General features: G+C 42.1%; 1 protein-coding gene across 8 annotated transcripts in view; it reads right to left on the reverse strand.

The window, feature by feature from the left end:
- Positions 1-20,190, reverse strand: part of LOC132460630 (NACHT, LRR and PYD domains-containing protein 3-like) — a 521,671-nt gene that overhangs the window by 74,268 nt on the left and 427,213 nt on the right. For 7 of the 8 annotated variants that reach the window (XM_060055359.1, XM_060055368.1, XM_060055362.1 and 4 more), the window contains 2 exons: positions 18,197-19,997; positions 7,930-8,103 (listed from right to left, as the gene is read on the reverse strand). The exons of the other annotated variant lie outside the window; for it this stretch is intronic. In XM_060055359.1, the coding sequence (XP_059911342.1) occupies positions 7,930-8,103; positions 18,197-19,997 (1,975 nt within the window). The remainder of the gene's footprint in view (positions 1-7,929; positions 8,104-18,196; positions 19,998-20,190) is intronic. 8 annotated transcript variants of the gene reach the window in all.

Genomic DNA, 20,190 nt, shown 5'->3' on the forward strand with positions numbered 1-20,190 from the left:
GGGCCCTCCGGGTCCGACCGGGCCAAGTTTCGGTGCAGGGGTCCCAGTTAGGCCCTAGAATAAGGTATTCAAATTTCAGGGCGGTACGACCTTCCTATCTCAAAAACTGTTTTTCCACCACATTCTGGACCATTAGGTCTTGCAGGCAACACTTCTGAGGGGCTTTGTCCAAATGACAGTCCATTTGGGAAAACTTTTTTTCTCTAAGGGCTACAAATGTGTGTAAACATTTCAGTATCCCTAGCTCTCTCGAAAAGGCCGGAAAAGGGGCGTGACCTCCAACAGTACAGTAAATGTACATAAGACAGAGGTTAGTTTCTAGTCCCCAATTTTTTGTGGGATGGATGTGTACATTTGTGGCTTAAGGTGTGTAGACACAGCTGGCCTGCGGCCACGTTTTTGAAGTCTGGGGTCAAAAGGTCAAAAGGAGCCGGCACCACGCCGCTTATGAGGTAACAAAAAGTTCATGTGTATTTCTCTCATAACTTTTTGTCACTATTAAAGAGAGGCCTGATTCTAAGATATGCATGTTGAATGGCTAGGGTGTAGGTCTGGGAAGAACTTCAGGCCAAAATCATACAAGCGAGCCGCTGGGTGCAGGTGCAACGAGATGGAGGGGGGCCTGGACTTTCATAATCTTCGCTCGGTGAATGTGAAGGATGTTTGGTCGGATAGTTATGACGAAGAATCATAATGTGAATCGGAATATTCTATAAATGTCTTGATATCATCTTTCGTCTCAACACTTCTGCTGCAGCCGCCTAAAGTCTCACTCCGAGAACCTTAAAATATGAATCAATCCATTAGAAGTATGAAAATATCTTCCCGGAGGCGTAAGGGGGAAAACCAGGTGTCCTTTGACATCTACGTTTCGAGGCGATTGCAACAGTGTCACACATGATCATATTTGAATATGTTTCGGGGTAGTAATTAGCTGTCGATTTTGGGGGCCTTTATCAATAATGACCAGCTCTAGATTTGCTTCCCGATGGAGATTCTTGACAAATTACATGTTATTTAGCATCTACACGTTAAGCTGAGTCCAATGAGATCAAGCTTGCCCTCTTGCCACACCGAGATCATGTCCTAGACCATATGTACCATGTAAAATACATTTGCTAGAGTGTCATGCTTGGTGTCATTGGACTCAGCTCAACGTGTAGATGCTAAATAATATGTCATTTGTCACAAATTTCTATCGGAAAGTAAATCAATAGCTGCTCATTATTGATTAAGGCCTCCAATTTCGACAGCTAATTACTACCATTAAACATGTTCGAATATGCTCATGTGTGGCACCATTGCAATCGCCTGGAAGCGTAGATGTTGAAGGACACCTTGTTCGCCCTCTTACGACACCGGGAAGATATTTACATACTTCTGATTGACTAATGAATTGATTCAGCTATTCCCTCAGAAGTCTGGGGTCAAAAGGTCAAAAGCAGCCGACACCACGCCGCTTATGAGACAACAAAAGTTTATGTGTATTCCTCTCATAACTTTTTGTCATTATTACAGAGAGGCCTGATTCTCCGATATGCAGGTTGGATGGCTACGGTGTAGGTCTGGGAAGAACTTCAGGCCTAAATCTTGCAAGCGAGCCGCTGGGTGGGTGCAACAAGATGGAGCACTTGCTGAGTCATTTCCTGTAAGCCACAGGTTGAAGCGTATATGCGTCCTTTGAGACCCCCTTTGATATATAAGAGACCCCAAGGCTTACTTAAATGTTGTCGACTCAGTCACCTATTGCATCACTTCCTTTAGGGCTTCGGCCTCCTAATTGATCATTGTAGTATAATTGAATGCCCTCTTTCATATATATGATACCTCCACCACCGGGACGTGGCAGCAATTCTCCAAATCCATATGGGGAGGGGGGGGGGGGGGGGGGGGGGGTGATGCTTGCTGACAGTAGGGGTGTACACTAGACATAAATAGGAAGCAAACTCAGGAGAAGGAATGACCTCTCATAAATATTTATTCAATAAATTGTTTCAAATAACCCTGCCTCGTTAAATCAATGAGCTTGGTGTTTTGCTTTCAAAAATAGGTTATAGAAGAAGTCTAAACTGCACAAAATAAAAACATCCAAGCTGCCTTTTAAGGATACCTTGGAATATCTGTCTATTTTTTAACCATCTGACCCTAGTTTACGACAAAAACAACACAATGGACGGCAGCTCCTTTGCCGCGTGGTTTTTAGAACCATGTAAGGATTAGAGGGGGCGGTCGATAGCAACCACCATAGCAACCATGACGGTCAAGTGACTGGATGCAGCCCCGTTGAAAAAAATAGAATACCACTCGACACACTCAGGAGATTAATGATATTTAAATGATTATGAACATGAAGTCTTTATTTGCATGGTTTACATTTCGTTCTGTGTAGCATGGAAAAATCGGAGAAACACTCCCATTCATCACCCAAGTGGGTGCTACTCATTGGTGGTGGTTAGTGAGGTCCCCCCTTCACTGTAGGCGTCTTTGAGTGTTATTAATTATTATTATTCTTCATGTTTAACCTCTGTTTTTCTTTTATTCCTAGTCTGTTTTACATAGTTTTGAATGATGACTATATGCTCTGTAAAGTGACCTTGGGTGTCTTGAAAGGCGCCTCTAAATTAAATGTATTATTATTATTATTATTATTCAGAATGCATTGGTTTACATTTCGTTCTTTGGAGCACAGATATTTTTTATTGATTTATTTATTTTCAGTTTTTGAGGAGGTGCTTCAAAGATGCAAATTTTTCTGCAATAATCCAAAATCCAATGGAAAAACCCGTTGGCTTTTTGTCAAGGGAAACCAGGGCGACGCTCACTTCCGGGTTGGGCAACATACGTCAGCCCTCCACCACGCTATACTGTAAAAACACATGTTCAAGTTGAATGATAATGCATGAATTTATTCTTTATTCTGCCATAGAATTTATTTAAGGGGGGGGGGGGGGGGGCATACAAGTCTTTTGGCCATAGTGGATCCAGATCTGTTCCGGAGCATTTCAGCACCCCGGGCAACAGCGCAGGGTTGCCAGGTCCTGCAAAAAACGTCCCGCCCACATACCGTTCAAAATCCACCCAAAATGTCCTAGAAGCAGCCCAAATAAAAAGGATATTCAACCTTGGCCAACGTTTTGAAAGTAATAATAATTGAGGGAATATCTGCAGCGAAATGCATTGTGTGTGTGTGTGTGTGTGTGTGTGTGTGTGTGTGTGTGTGTGTGTGTGTGTGTGTGTGTGTGTGTGTGTGTGTGCTAGTTTAGCGAAAGCAGCGTCCTTAGCAACCTGACGTCATTGAAACATGCGAGCGAGCCGATAAAATCTTCCTAATAACTATAAAACTAAAGATCATACGTAATCACTGACTAAAGATTATGCAAGTAAAAAGTATATTTCTCGCTAGAAATGTTATTAGAAACAAGTTCAACGGTGATTCGGTCCTAAAATAGGCCTATTGCATTTCCCATTCGATTAATAAAGAAACCAATCCCGAGATATCCCCGGACCCATGCAAGTGAACGGAGCGTTCCACGGCATTGAGAAGACCCGTGTAATAAAGACCCATAATATTTCTGTTTATGGCATAGATTTCTCCTCAGATTAGGCTAATTTATGATAATGATAAAATAAAAGTAAAAACGCTCGATCAAAGGCCCGGCCCGAGGATAGTGATAACCCATTATTATACGGTATGACTTCTAGATGTCACGTCCGCTCGCGACACTGGACTTGCGAGGCATCGACGCAGACTTCCATTCACATAGCCAAAAACAAGACAATAGATCTATGGTTAGATCAAAACATCAAGACATACAATTCTAAAAAGATCAGATTAAGCAGCTACCCTTTTTTCTTTCGCGGTTTGCCTGAGCAGCGCACCTGCATTTAATAGCCTATATCTGTGAATTGTCACAATTTCTCAGAATCAAAGGTGAAAGTAGAAACGGGTGGCCTAAAGCTGTCATATCGTTTAAATTTTTTAACAATAAATGTACTGTACGGAGCTCCTTAAGGGACATTAGGGAGAACGCTCCCGCACAGAACCTTAGTTTGGAAGTCGTGCTGGTGACACGACAAATACTTCCAATTGAAATACATGGGTTTGGAATTTGTGCTTGTAAACACGAAAAATTTGAAAATACGTGATCCTGAACACGTTTCAATAGATTAAATAACGTGACAGTGTCACGTCTTTTCGTGAGACCGGGTTGTTACATTATATACACTTTTATGTAGTAAATTGAATGCTTAAACATGTCTCCTCGTGGAGAAACATTGGAGGAATACAAAGAACATGTGTCCCTTTAGACCCCATGATGTACGAACACAACTTCAAGCTCCTTGTGTTGCCCCTCGGGCAAAATAAGGGAAACTCTGGAACGTTTATCAAAGGATCTTTTGTTATCAGGAGAGTAAAACAGGGAAATCTGCAGAGAAATCGCCCGCTCGTTCTTTTTGGTTCTTCTGCTGCTGGTGTGTGGTGTCGTGTGCTCTGCTCTGCCCTGCTCTTCTGCTTCCAAAAAACTGTGGCCTTCATAGCAATAGATTTTCATCTTAGGGACTCTGACACCGTAACGCTCGGTTCAGACTCTATTTTCTTTTTAGTTTAGATTTAGAAATCCAACCACGGACTTCATCTGAGAGTACGTTGGTAACCCAGTTTTAGAAATCCAGCCTTGGGCTCCACCCGAGAGGACGTAGGTACTTTTAATAGGAATCTTCTTTAGCACTAGCTTAGTCTCAACAAAGGCAACTCTCGGGGTCGTGCGGTGTACTGGGGCACGAGAGTTGTGTCAACGTTAAAACCTGGGCTCCACTTGGGAAACGTTGTTAAAAACCTTAGTTCTAGAAACCCAGCCTTGGGATCCACCCGAGATTAACGTTGGTACTTAGACTTAGAGACCCAACCTTGGGATCCACCCGAGATTAACGTTGGTACTTAGACTTAGAGACCCAACCTTGGGATCCACCCGAGATAAACGTTGGTACCTACTTTTAATAGGCCACTTTTCATCTATATTCTTCTTCTTTTACTGTCTTTTCTTTTCAAATCTATACTCAGTTGTAAAAGTTATTGTGTTTATTGGACCTAAAAATAAATCTACCTGACTACATTTGTAGTAGGTTAACTCAATCGTTCGAGTCCTTTTTCCTGTCGACTCCTCGACACAGGCAAAGCCGAACGACGCGCTCTCCCAGCTGATCCCCTCACGGTGAGTGGCGCATTGTACAGGCAATGGTTGATTGTGACTGACGTGTATAGGGGGTGACAAGGCAAAAAAGATACATCATCATTTCGTATTAACTATTATTATTATTTCGAGAGACTTTGGTCCCGCTAAACGGACGGGTCTGAATTTGTATTAAAGTAAACTGTTGTGAAGTGACTTAACAGAGTGACCTGGGTCGGACCGGATTACGACTGAGCCGAGCCGGACAGAGCGCCTCCGTGAAACCGACGATTCACGGAAACAAGCGGGCTCGACCTGGGTTGGTCCCGGGGAGCGTACGTGCGACACCCAGACTCACAAAACACACCCCTGCGGAGCGGTGTGTGTGTGTGTCGTACGCGACCGTTCCCAATAAATCACCGCGAGTGCGGTGCCCAAACACTCGACATGGCGCCCCACGTTGGGCGCCATGTCGAGTGTTTGGGCACCTTGAATTTCATTCAAGGTGGTATTAAAAAGGTCTTAAAAAGTCTTAAATTTGACTTGCTGAAACCTGCAGATACCCTGTGCCACATTTGACCACAGCGGGGGCTTAACTCAAAATCCGTGGTGGTCTGACGGAATCACTTCAATTGTCCGTGATGTGGCCACGGAATTTGCTCCAATGCAAGTAAATGACACTGTTATTCAGTGGCTCACACACGGATATCGGCATTTCATGGATTCCTGTGAGACCATGTTGGTCCTGGCAGCCGCTCAGGATTTTGGTGTAATTCAGGAGGGGTGAATGTAGCAGGTACATAAGATGTATGTATGCATTCCACCAAAATTCCCTCATGTTTTATTTATTATTTTTATTTCGTGATCTTTTCTGTAAATAGTTTGTTTGGGAGCTTTTGTTATTTTATTTTGAAGTTTCGATTGTGACGTCATTTTCCTGCGTTGCGCTTGCCATTCCTCTCTTGTTGTTTTAATGCTGTGAGGAGGTGAGTGTTTTTCCTCTGCTCTGTGCAGCTTTCTGTTCTAAAATTGTTAATGAGAAAATAACCAGTGTAAACGGTGAGATAGAGTTATGGTGTGATTCTGTGCTTGTTGGTGTTGTTCATGTGTTCCTGTGTATTTGTTTTGCAAGAGTTTTGAGTGTTTTAGCGAACTATTTACCTAGCGCACTGTTAAGCAGCACTTGAGGATACACACACAGTGACTGCAGCCTGTTCATTGTTGGTTTCCCGCCATTTCAGACTGACGTGCTGCAGTGTCCTGTGTATTAATGCTGCTGCATTATTTGTGCATTTATTTCATGCAGGTATGTTGATGTTGCTCCCATGTTGTACTTTATTTTAATATAAAATATTAATTAGCCGGTGGTGTATAGTTTTCAGGTGGATTTGAATTTGTGTGTCTGTATTGTGAACTTTTGTGACTTCGTATATTTTAATATATGTATTGTAAGGCACTTCTGGCCAAGGCTCTCTTGTTGTTTTAATGCTGTGAGGAGACTGACGTGCTGCAGTGTCCTGTGTATTAATGCTGCTGCATTATTTGTGCATTCATTTCATGCAGAAATAAATGCGCCACTGTCGCCACAGTTCGGCTAAAGTGACACACCAAGTCCCTGTGTCCTACTCCATTTCACAACACACAACGCAGAGCCAGACCAGCTACACGCGTACACGTGAGTTGTCGCCGTGAGTTGTTGCATGCTTGACACATGACACAGTGATACTGGTTGTCACTCACAGTAGCCTACAGTCACATATAGCATACACACAAAACATAAGAAAAATAAAACTACTAAAACAGGCCGCAGGGGGGAAGGGGGATATCAATGTCGCAAAACATTTCGGGAGGCTCAAGGGAGAGAGTAATATTACATTTGAGCGACAAAGTGTAGTCTTGTAGTGGACTCTATAGACATAATTCCCCAGACTGTGTTATTGACTTGTTTTTGTTGCGTTATAGGGACAATGTCTCTTTAAGATCACGTAACTTGTGCGTTGATATGCCGGTCTGCGCGATGTTTGAATTTAACGTTTTTTATATGACAAAATGAACGACCTGCCGTTGCTTGTGGAGGTGAGAAATTGTTTCTTCCCTTCTTTTATCGGAATTTCTACAGTTTGGAAACAGAAAGTCTTACCTGGACATGTGTGTTGATGGCGGAGCCGTTACGTTTAAGGGCGAGTGTCTCTGCGGTGTGTGCGTGTGTGTTCTTACCTGTGCGTGTGTTGATGGCGGAGACGTTATGTGTAAGGGCAAGTGTCGCTGCGGTGTGTGCGTGTGTGTGCTTCTGTGTATTTGTCGCTGCCTTTGTCTTGACATGCGGTGTGTGTCTGTGTGTGTGTCTGTGTGTGTTTGTGTCTGTGCGTTTCAGTGTATGGTCGTGCGTGTGTGTGCAGTGTGTGTATGAGGTGTGTATATGCGGTGTGTGTATGCGGTGTGTATGTGCGTGCTTGCAGTGTATGTACAGTATATGTTCGCACGTGCTGTGTGTGTGTGTGTGTGTGTGTGTGTGTGTGTGTGTGTGTGTGCTGCAGGTTTCTTGGCACATGCGCTCATGAGTAACTTTGAGTAACTGGTGCGACAGGCCTTCTATTATAGTAGTAAGATAGTAGCACGTAGAAAATGTATCTTGATTACCGAGACGACATAATTTACATATTTATTTAGACTTGTTAACATTCTGGAGGCAAATCTGTTCAATGTCCTCTGATGCGGAACTTGTGGCGTAAATGTTTGACCATTGAGTGAAACTGACTTTAGAGTTTCCAGTGTACAGTGTGGACTCCCCAGTCCAGCAGAGAGCAGCTTCACTCCTGGATCCTGCAGATCATTGGTACTCAGGTCCAGCTCTCTCAGACTAGAGGAGGTGGAGCTGAGAACTGAGGCCAGAGCTTCACAGCATCTCTCTGACAGACCACAGCCATTCAGCCTAAACACACAATAGACAAAACACATAAAGAACTGTGATTAAGGGCGCACTCACACTAGGCCATCTGTACCGTGCCCAAGTCCGTTTCACACCTGTACCGTGCTCAAGTCTAGATTGTTTGGCTAGTGTGAGCACGTCAACCGTACTCAAGTCCACTTCAATTCTGTGGCATGAGCACACTTGGGAGAGGTCTGCTCAGGAGTTGTTTAAACTTGAATTTCCCGTTCAAGGTGCCGAGCAGCGTCTTCTCGTCTGCCTCCACCGGGTCAAAGGGCACTATAGAAGCGCGATAAATCTGCGTTAATTTTTTAATGCGTTATTTTTTCTGTGATTAATTAATCAAAATGAACGCGTTAATTTGACAGCCCTAGTTTAAATATCATTTAGCTGGCCGATCTCTAGAGAGAATAAAGTACTGTCTCTTCCCTCTCTCTCCTTTTTCCCGCTCACTCGTGACCTCTCACCCTTCCCCCAGAAGACCCTGAAGTCTATTTATCAACGCATCCTGTTGGTTCAACACATTCTCACTCAGAGCGCGTCGATTCTTGACGAACGGTCAGTGACTTTGGCTTCAGTTTCTGACGCAAAAGGGTACCCTTGTGCTTCTTTTTTCGACGCATGGGGTTTTCAACTCGTTACAATGTAACACCTTCACGGGGGATCCGATGGCTGCACATAGAGACGCTATGAGCATTCATCCCATTGGCTAACGGAGGACCTTGCGCTTCTTTTTTCGACGCAGGGGGTTTTCCACTCATTACAATGTAATCCCTCCGCGGCAATATATAAAGCTATGAGCATTCATCCCATTGGCTAACGGAAGACCCGATGGCTGCACATTAACGGCGATTTTACAGTAAAATCTGTGACATTCCTCAACACAACTACACCAACGTGTCCTTGTTAATTACACAACATGTATGGGTTAAGGCTATGGGCATCAGTTGTCCTGTTTTGTGCTTTGATTGAGAGAAACAATCGTTTTTTTTGATCAGTGTTGGGTAGCTGAGGTCGTTGCTATAGAGACCACGTCCGTCCGCTTTTTTTGACAACTGACAGAGCAACCCTTTCTCATCAAAATTACGTTCCCAGAGAACTATTCGGCATTCTCAATTACGTTTGTCTAAAAAACGTATTTTGTCCGTGATCACGTTTTATTGAACATATCGTGTATACGAATTCTATTTTTTGCCATTTATTTACTGTGTTACTATGGCAGAATAATTAATAAATTCATGCATTATCATTCAACTTGAACATGTGTTTTTACAGTATAGAGTGGCGGAGAGATGACGTATGTTGGCCAACCCGGAAGTGAGCGTCGCCCTGGGTTCCCTTGACAAAAAGATTTTGGATTATTGCTGAAAAATTAGCATCCTTGCAGCACGTCCTCAAAAACTGAAACTAAATAAATAAATAAAAATAACCGTGCTCCAAAGAACGAAATGTAAACTGTTACGTATTTTAAGAATCTAAGCTACCCACACATGGACCCAATAATACAGGACCAAACATATAAGCCGTAAATACCATACATAACCACAAGGGGAGCAAAACCTTACTGAAGACTGTAATAAATACTTTAGCCACAGAAGGCAGCATCACAGACCAGGCGAGAAAGTACTGAAGATTATCTTACATCGGCTTCCCCCTACTACTTCCGAATCGCGCTGATCAGACTCTTAACAGCCTACAGACCCACATTGACTTTAGAACTCTCCAGGCAGCGATAGGACATACGTGGGTTTATGTTTTGGATCAGCTGGGAGAATACTCTCGCACGTGCTAAGGCACATCTTCAATCTCTCTTTACTTCAGAGCATCAGTTTACCATACCGAAAATACTTTATACAAATAAAGTCTCTTTAAAGCTATTCCTTTGGATTCGACCCCTCTTTCCCTGAAGAACTTAGCAATTGGTTGACCCCGACGTTCTTGGAAAGTCCCGGACCGAGCCTAGCGACGCGAGGCCGTCGGGAACAGTACAAGCTACTTACAGGCGCCACAACAAAGGTAAACAGAACCTGTTGTCAATGACTAAACTCTGTATAGTTAGATTAGTAACATTAGGTGAATAGCTTGTACTGCGTCCGTCAGGCTGCGGGGACGTGTAATCTCGGACTGGTTTAAATTCATACAGCCGGTTACAAACGGCCTAGAATAAGCTAACAGATTGAAATTAAATAACGAGCTCACGAAGTATAAGGGCTAGGAGTGTGTTTTATATGGGTTTGTAGATAGACTGTATCCAATCCTGATTAGATCTAAATGTTTGTACCAACGTGGGAGACGCATTACCTGTGGTTAAGTGTTATTTATTTGGTGATAAGCTTCGAGTTCAGCCGGGCCACCATAAGGTATATTTATTACCGACCATAAACTTCTAAACTCTTACGGCGGAGCGAGGAAAGGTCAGGTTTTTAACGTTAATCTAACTTAGTTGCATATTGAACCGGAGGCTTGGCCGTCGTTTGCCAAGGAGTTCAAAACTAATTGATTCCTCACAGCCCGGTTCATGTAACATCTAATGTGCAATTTTGGTTAGTATAGAACGCAGCCGTAGAGGTAGACTTACGCAGTATAACCCATCTGCTATCAAGTGCCTCGCTAACCCGCCGTGGGGACAAACTTGCAGGAATCTCATACTTCTTATAGAGATCCAATACAGTTTTTTTTCTACAGCATTTTGGATGTACCACGTGGTATACGATTTAAAGGGACAACGCGTCTTGGAAACGTGCGTTTCCTTTGTTCGTACCTCCACAATCTTTGTAGTAAGAGCCCTTTTTGAAATAAACGCCATTGCTCGTGAGCAACAGGGGGGCTCAACTTAAGTGTTACATTCTCTCTCTCTCTCTCTCTCTCTCTCTTCCCCCCCCCCCCTCTCTCTCTCTCTCTTCTGCAAGTACGGTAGGGGCCATCTTGTCTGTTGTTAAGACTGCGTGGTCTCTGACCTGGGACAATAGCAGACCTCTCTCGCTCTCTCTCTCACTTTGACAATCTCTACCTCTCTCTCTAGAGATATGTTCTCTCTATCTCTCTCCAAGCACACACTTATTGAAGGCAATAAGTGTCATTTTTGACCTGAGTGCTCCTGGCTGTTTGATAAGGCAATGGTAGCCTGCACAGGTGTGTTATGTCTGTCTGTCTCTGTGTGTAGAAATATGTTCTCTCTCCATAAATATATTCCCTTAAAGATCCATCTGTTTCAAATGATAACAATGTTTTGGCAGCTACTTATTCAGCCAATGGTGCAAGTATAATTGTCACATTTCACTAGTCAATAGCTGGAAGTATTACCATTGTGTATTTCATTCCAATATTTGAGGTATTTAGTTTGATTTTGATTTAAATATCAATATCTAGTTCATAACTACAGTTTCCGCACGCTCCTAAGTGCCATCATCCTCATCCTCTACGAATCAGCAAATCCATAGCAATAAGTTGAAAACCATCAGTAAAGCAATAGTTTCTGACACATAATATTTTGGCTATAGTTTTGTAACTAATAGAATTCAACATCTATGGGAGAACAATATTTATGTATACGTGTGATAAATCTGTAAATCCACTTTGTTTGTACAGACATATTACTTTTGGGCAACCAGGAAGGTTGTTCCACAGTTTCAATATGGGATATTGAAAAGTAATTAACGTTGTACAATCTTATAACTCCCAATTCCTCGCTCTTTCTCTCTGTCTGCCAGCCTGTCTAAAAGTAGGCCCTCCCTCACCCCTTAAATTCCTTCCCCATCCTTTAGTCCCCATCTCCCACCCCCCCTCATAAAGACCCCCCTCTTCCCCAGAGAATAGAATGAACCCCCACCCTTCCCACATCACCTCTCTATCTCTCCCTCTCTCTGTCGCCATTTTTAACAATGATAACTTCTATTTGTAGTTCCCCTTATCATCCAAGGATCTCATAGGGCTATCTGTGTACATATTAATGTACACAAAGCGCAGAAACAGAGTGTATTAAGAACACAAATTGCGGTTAAGTGGTAGCCTTATGCCATAAGGTACCACAGTTTTCAGCCGGACAGATAGAACTCAGAGAAGTTTCTGGAGTCGGCTGATACGTATGTAGTATGCACCGCAGCCATATTTGTAGTTCTTGATAGTGCCCCCTACTCGTTAACACGAGATTATTCCCAATTACATCTCAACATCTCCAAATGTACCACAAGTATATAACTATTATAAGTCCCAACTACACGACCCCCAGCTTTCCAAGTAGCCGATCTCTTGCATTTGTACTAAATTTGTTCTCTTTTCTCGTCAGGCCTTGGCAACCCGAGCAGTAATGGATGCCCGACATTCATCATTTTTAATCGTTAACATTACTACAAATATTCTCTTTTCTAATCAGGGAGTGGCAACACAACGATCAGTTGCCCACGATCATCATTTTACTTCTGTGCATAAAATATTAATTCTCTTTTCTCTTTAGGAGGTGGCAACACAAGCATTATAGTTGCCAAACACTCATCTTTTTACTTCTCTGCTTTGATCTTAATTCTTTCTCTCTCCAGGAAATGGCAGTATAAGAACGAATGCCAAACACTGTTTTTTTTTTTTCAGATTGTTGAGCCCTTCTGTCTATTAAACATGCGTTTTGTGTAGCAAGACAGGTAGAGAACCAGGCTGGTTCAAATAGACACGGGGTTCAACTGCTAAAATAATATGTCTAATTGATAAATGGTGCACATGGTTTTAAACAGTGCCCAAGGAGGGAGTTAGCTCAACTGCTGTAGACACAATTACAATACGGTTTTTGCGAATATTAAATCTACATGGCTTGAATTCTACTATAATCAGCTACTAAATACGAATAAACACTGCGTGAAATGTTCAAAGGCCAACTATTGCTTCCATTGGAGCGATTGCAATAGATATAATATCATACCACCAATATGCATGCAATATCTTGTATTCAACAATTAGGAAAGCCGGATTCCAGAACCGAAAGAAGTCCTGCAAAAGGGCACCAACCCAGGGGTCTTGCATCAACCAGATCCCTGTACGGCAGTTACACAGTGATCTTAAAATAGAAATAATTATCTAGACTCCACATCATGAACGGTTAGCCTTTAAAGTTGTCCATAGCGTGCATACCGCTCGTCCACAGAAGTCCGGGGTTATCCAGGCCTGGGGATTCTTATTAGAAGAGTTCTGGGATAACCTCCAATGAAGGAGTCCCCCCCAATAGAGGATCCTGAGGACAAGCGGTAGAAATGCATAGTTCAACAGACCTGACGAGGTCCAAAATACCAAAATAAGAAAGATTAAAATATATATTTCAAACTATAAAAAACGTTACGGTAACAACAGAAGTATGATGCCTAATATTGAAATGCAGATTTTTAATGTTAAGATATTTTGATAATGTTCAAATTTACGTTTAGTATGTTTGTATTTTCCCATATGGTCTTGTCACCCTGTTATTCTGCAGGGTCGTTCAAAATCCTTTTAGGTTAGTGGAAATCAGTTCTCACTCTGTTCCTATGTTGTCCTGTGTTGGTTTGGGCCCGTTATCCTTGATCCCCAGAGAAGCGCAGAGACGCAAGTGATAAGGAACGGCCAACCCCATATTTATGACATCTTAAGGAATGATGACTTAGATGACCATGTGGTTAACAAAGGCTTTTGGTTTGTTGTGAGGCGGCTGTCCTCAGCAACACTTCTGAAGGTGTAAGAACTCCTGGCCACTCAGCGGACCTTTCTGCGGACCCTTTAGAAAATGAAGGGCTCCGCAGGAAGAAATCGCATCTGAGGTCTCAAATTGTTGAATAATATGCTTATTTTTAGGTCTGTTGATGCATATTATGATTAATCTGCGTTCGTGCTTTTCTTAAGAATGTGTATATAGAGATAAAATAAAACAAATGGTGGATTCATATACCATGTGTGAATGTCCTCTTGTGTGTGCCAGAGCCACCAAAATAATGGAGGTTACTCGACTGTTACATACACGAGGGGATATTGAAAGCATACCACATATAAAACTAAGATAATTAGAAAATGGTTCATTATAATTAACTTTCAATAACTTTGCTTTATCCAATAACTTCTGAATTTTTCTTTTAGGTTCAGTTTTTGTTTTGTTTATAGAATATCACCATATATTTAATACCCAGATGTGCATAATTGTTGTAGGTTTGGATGACTCTTTGTTCTGCCTAGTTTAGATGAATTAATGTATCGATTTGATGTTGACCAACAAAAAACTAGATATTCACGTTTGATGTGGTATGCAGAACGGATGTTAAGCCATCTAATGTTTGTACCGCGTGGGAGACGAATTACCTGCGGTTTAATTGTTATATGGTGAATGTCGGAGAATAAGGCGTATTCACGTTTGATGTGGTATGCGATGTACATAGGAGTGAATCAAAAGTGTGGACAACATCAAATGCGAGCAATAGGTAGAATAAATGAAGATTAGGTCATCCAATATACATAGTTAGTGTAGGACAATCAGGTAGTATGATGAAGGTAACTGTTATTATGAGATACGGTTAACACAGAAGTGATATTGAACATGCAAATTTTAATATTGTTATTTCCCTTTTACATCTTTCAATGCGCATGGCTGAAGCAATGCGCAAGGAGGGATGTAGTGTGAAATTAAATCAAAGTAGATACTGTAAAACAATTAAAATTAGAATTCATGGAAATATGTTTTTGAACAACTAACTGCTGTAGGCCTACATGAGTTTGTATTTCTGCAATTTAAACAAAAGTTCCAGAACCAGATGCAGACACACCTGGAGCCTACAAACTACCACCGCGAGCAAGGACCAACAGTCACATGAGGAGATCAAATAACAGCAGGATTTGAATCGCTCCGGATGGGTTGGTGGCCAGGGCGCTGGTATAATTACAATCCCTCAGGTTAGAATTGGCAGAGAACTCCGGCATTAATGACCCTTTCACAGGATGGATGGAGAATATGATTGGGAAGTGGAAAGGCATGATGCAGTAAGTGCCCGTCGCGGGAATAAATGCAGAGACCGTGTTAATTGTCACCGGCTGCCGTTGTATTCCCTGCGCACGAGGGCTACTGCATCTGCTGACCACCACAGCAGTGGACGCTACAGAAGTGCCAAGTGCCATCCAGGCTTACATTACCTGAGGGGCCCGACCCTATCCAGCTGTAATATCTAGAATAGTCACACCTATACTATTCTAGTAGAATCAACTGTATTTAAGATAATCAATATCCCGGATTTACTTGAATAACACATTTTAAAACAACCATACCAGACTATGTTTGTTATTGTGTAGTGTTGCTTGGTTGCGAGTGCAACCCGTTATTTCTGAATCGCTGCATTGATAATGGTACTGTTGATCTTCCTTGAGACGGTTGTTTTACAGGCCACCTGTTACTGACACGACGAAGACGGAGAACCTGTTTGGAGGCTCCCATGATGTAGGAGTAACCTCTCTGAGTTGAGCCCTTGACGAGGAGGGACGAGTCTTGGATTCATGAATTACAGGCCCGACGGCGACAGAGAAAATAAAAACAATGACTACGATAATAACAATGCCCAAACCACCCACATGAACCGGCGCACCAATACACGAAGATCACCTGAACCCCCCAAATCCATGCTAGCCTATCAATCATTTAGAAATTTTAAAATTGTATTATGACCACCAATTTTTACGTTACTTTTGCACCTGTTGAATATTTTATGACCTTGTTGCACATAACCAAAAGTATTAGCTCAGGATTTCTATGGATAGTTTTGTTTGTGTGCTGTTTGGCCATGTGATTGTATGATAACAAGATATATGTTCATTGTTGTGTTGTTTAATAATGACCTGTATTTCCAATGAGACCCACAAGGTGAATGCCGTTACAGTGTTATGGTAATCCGTGATGGTTTTTTGCTCGGTAAATACCGAGTTTTCCCACTCGGTTGGTGGTGTTGATGAATTATCCTACTTTGACTATATTTTCGGTGTGGTAAATGGTGTTTATGATTTAAAATATTATTGTATGGTCATCTAAGATGACCAAGGAGGGACTGTTACGTATTTTAAGAATCTAAGCTACCCACACATGGACCCAATAATACAGGACCAAACATATAAGCCGTAAATACCATACATAACCACAAGGGGAGCAAAACCTTACTGAAGACTGTAATAAATACTTTAGCCACAGAAGGCAGCATCACAGACCAGGCGAGAAAGTACTGAAGATTATCTTACATCGGCTTCCCCCTACTACTTCCGAACCGCGCTGATCAGACTCTTAACAGCCTACAGACCCACATTGACTTTAGAACTCTCCAGGCAGCGATAGGACATACGTGGGTTTATGTTTTGGATCAGCTGGGAGAATACTCTCGCACGTGCTAAGGCACATCTTCAATCTCTCTTTACTTCAGAGCATCAGTTTACCATACCGAAAATACTTTATACAAATAAAGTCTCTTTAAAGCTATTCCTTTGGATTCGACCCCTCTTTCCCTGAAGAACTTAGCAAAACCAATGTATTCTGAATGGGTGTGTTCTCAGATTTTTCCATGCTACACAGAACGAAATGTAAACCTATGCAAATAAAGACTTCATGGTCATAATTATTTAAATATCATTAATCTCCTGAGTGTGTAGGGTGGTAGGCCTATTCTATTTTTTTCAACGGGGCTGCATCCAGTCACTTGACCGTCATGGTTGCTATGGTGGTTGCTATCGACCGCCCCCTCTAATTCTTACATGGCTCTAAAAACCACGCGGCAAAGGAGCTGCCGTAAATTGTGTTGTTTTTGTTGTTAACTAGGGTCCGATGGTTAAAAAATAGACAGATATTCCAATGTATCCTTAAAAGGCAGCTTGGATGTTTTTATTTTCTGCAGTTTAGACTTCTTCTATAACCTATTTTTGAAAGCAAAACACCAAGCTCATTGATTTAACGAGGCAGGGTTATTTGAAACAATTGATTGAATAAATATTTGTGAGAGGTCATTCCTTCTCCTGAATTTGATTCCTATTTATTTCTAGTGTTGCCACGTCCCAGTGGTGGAGGTATCATATATATGAAAGAGGGCATACAATTATAGCCTACTACAATAATCAATTTGGAGGCCGAAGCCCTAAAGGAAGTGATGCAATAGGTGACTGAGTCGACAACATTTAAGTAAGCTGTACCTTGGGGTCTCTTATATATCAAAGGGGGTCTCAAAGGACGCATACGCTTCAACCTGTGGCTCCAGCCCTACAGGAAATGACTCAGCAAGTGCTCCATCTCGTTGCACCTCACCCAGCGGCTCGCTTGCAAGATTTTGACTTGAAGTTCTTCCCAGACCTACACCCTAGCCATCCAACATGCATATCTGAGAATCTGGCCTCTCTTTAATAATGACAAAAAGTTATGAGAGAAATACACATTAACTTTTTGTTATCTCATAAGCGGCGTGGTGCATGTCAGTTTCGAGATTAGACTAACACCCACAAAATACGCCCTCTAGTGTCTGATGTGAATTTCTCTGAAGACACAGCAATGGAGATCAAGGTAAAACGCAGCTGCAGGTTAGTACATGTTACACAGCAATGGAGTTTAAGACGTCACGTGACTTCTTGAGTTTAAAACCATGTTAAACTCTAAAAAGTGGCTAAGCTAGCGACAGAGCAATTGCCCCAACGAATCCATGTAAGCAAACATACTGAACAAGGTCTAAATGTGTTAAAATAGTGGGTTACCTTTAATTAATGTATATGTATTTAATTTATCCGTATCAATAAAAACGTGTTTATACTCATAGCTAGATATTTGAATAAAGCTGTATTTAATTTATTTATTTTTGTTAATTCTTGGCTTTCCTTATTTATTATTTCAAAGTAAATAGAGCTTTTGAATTTGACTTTTCACCCTGGTTACAAAGAAATGTGTGTATTGCGATTCAAAAAAAGCATGTTATTATAATTTGAATTTTCTACTATGAGGTATATTGGATTGTGTGTATTATAATAAATGATATTAGCGAACCTACAGAGATGTTTTATATATTATTATAACGTTTATTTTCTAGCATCATGTATATTGTGTTGTGTGTATTGTGATACATGTTATTAGTGAACCTACAGAGATGTTTTGGAGGCTTTGACCACTGGCAGCAGCCTCAGAAGACCCTTCTCTGTAGCAGAGTATTTATTCAGGTCAAACACGTCCAGCTCCTCTTCTGACGACAGTAAGATGAAGACCAGAGCTGACCACTGAGCAGGAGAGAGAGATTCTTTGGAGAGTCTTCCTGATGTCAGGTACTGTTGGATCTCCTCCACTAGAGAACGGTCATTTAGCTCATTCAGACAGTGGAACAGATTGATTATTTTCTCTGTAGAGAGATCTCCACCTATCTTCTTCTTAATGTACGAGCCCATTTTCTTACTGGTTTTTGAGCTACTTACTGTCTTTCCCAGCAGACATTTTAGGACAATCTGATTGGTCTCCAGAGAGAGGCCCAGGAGGAAGCGGAGGAACAAGTCCAGGCGTCCGTCCTCACTCTGTAAGGCCTTGTCCACAGCACTCTGGTAGAGTTTGACATTTCCTTTGTTTCTAGAAAAAATAGACCAGAGGAATTGTGGTTGTCCTGAGAGCAGATTGACCCCAGTGTCGATGAATGACATAAAGACATAAAGGGCAGCCAGAAACTCCTGGATGCTCAGGTGGACAAAGCAGAACACAATGTCCTGGTACATCCCGCGCTCCTCTTTAAAGATCTGGGTGAACACTCCTGAGTACACTGCGGCTGCTCCGATATCGATGTCACACTCTGCCAGGTCTGCTTCGTAGAAGATCAGGTGGCCTTTCTCCAGCTGCTTAAAAGCCAGTTTTCCCAGAGAAACAATGATCTTCCTGCTCTCTGGACTCCAGTGTTGATCTGTTTCAGCTCTCCCATGATACTTCTTTTCCCCCTGTATGGACTGAACCCTTAGGAAGTGGCTGTACATCTGAGTCAAGGTCTTGGGCGTCTCTTCTCCTACCTGGGATTTTTTGAAGAAGTCCTCCAGAACTGTAGCAGTGATCCAACAGAAGACTGGGATGTGACACATGATGTGGAGGCTTCTTGATTTCTTTATGTGGGACATGATTGTGTTGGCCATCGTCTCCTCTCTGAATCTCTTCCTGAAGTATTCCTCCTTCTGTTGGTCGGTGAACCCTCTCACCTCTGTCACCATGTCAACACACTCAGCAGGGATCCGATTGGCTGCCGCAGGGCGTGTGGTTATCCAGATGTGAGCAGAGGGAAGTAGTTTGCCCCTGATGAGGTTTGTCAGCAGCACGTCCACCGTGGTGGACTTCGTGACATCAGTCCAGATCGGGTTCTTCTGGAAGTCCAATGGAAGTCGACACTCATCCAGTCCATCCAAGATGAAGACAACTTGGAACGGTTCATATCTGTAGATTCCTGCTTCTTTGGTCTCAATAAAGAAATGATGAAGAAGTTCCACCAAGCTATACTCTTTCTCTTTTAGTAAATTCAGGTCTCTGAAAGTGAAGAGAAACGTGAAGTGTATGTCTTGGTTGGCTTTGTCTTCAGCCCAGTCCAGAGTGAACTTTTGTGTTAAGATGGTTTTACCAATGCCAGCCACTCCAGTTGTCATTATTGTCCTGATTGGTTTATATTTTCCAGGTAAGGGTTTGAAGATGTCCTCACATTTGATTGGTGTTCCTTCCTTGGCTGATTTTCTGGAAGCTGTTTCAATCAGTCTGACCTCATGTTCTTTGTTGACCTCTCCACTGCCTCTCTCTGTGATGTAGAGCTCTGTGTAGATGTCATTCAGAAGTGTTGAATGTCCTGGTTTAGCAATTCCCTCAAACACACAGCAGGAATTCTCCTTTAAATGAGACTTGATTTTATGTTGGCACTCGACAGCAGCACATCCTGAATGAGAAAAACATCAGAAGACACCAGTTAGTGTATGCTGACAGTTGGATCATGTCAATATTTCCTTAAATGATGAACTTCATAACATTTAGTGGCTTCTTAACATGTGGTCGGAGAAGCTGGTTGTGACAAAAACTGCATGTTACAGATTAAAATGTTCACGACTATTTCGTTTTTCTTCAGCAATATG

This window comes from Gadus macrocephalus, chromosome 7, assembly GCF_031168955.1.
Source record: "Gadus macrocephalus chromosome 7, ASM3116895v1".
In the NCBI taxonomy this organism is placed as follows: Eukaryota; Metazoa; Chordata; class Actinopteri; order Gadiformes; family Gadidae; genus Gadus; species Gadus macrocephalus.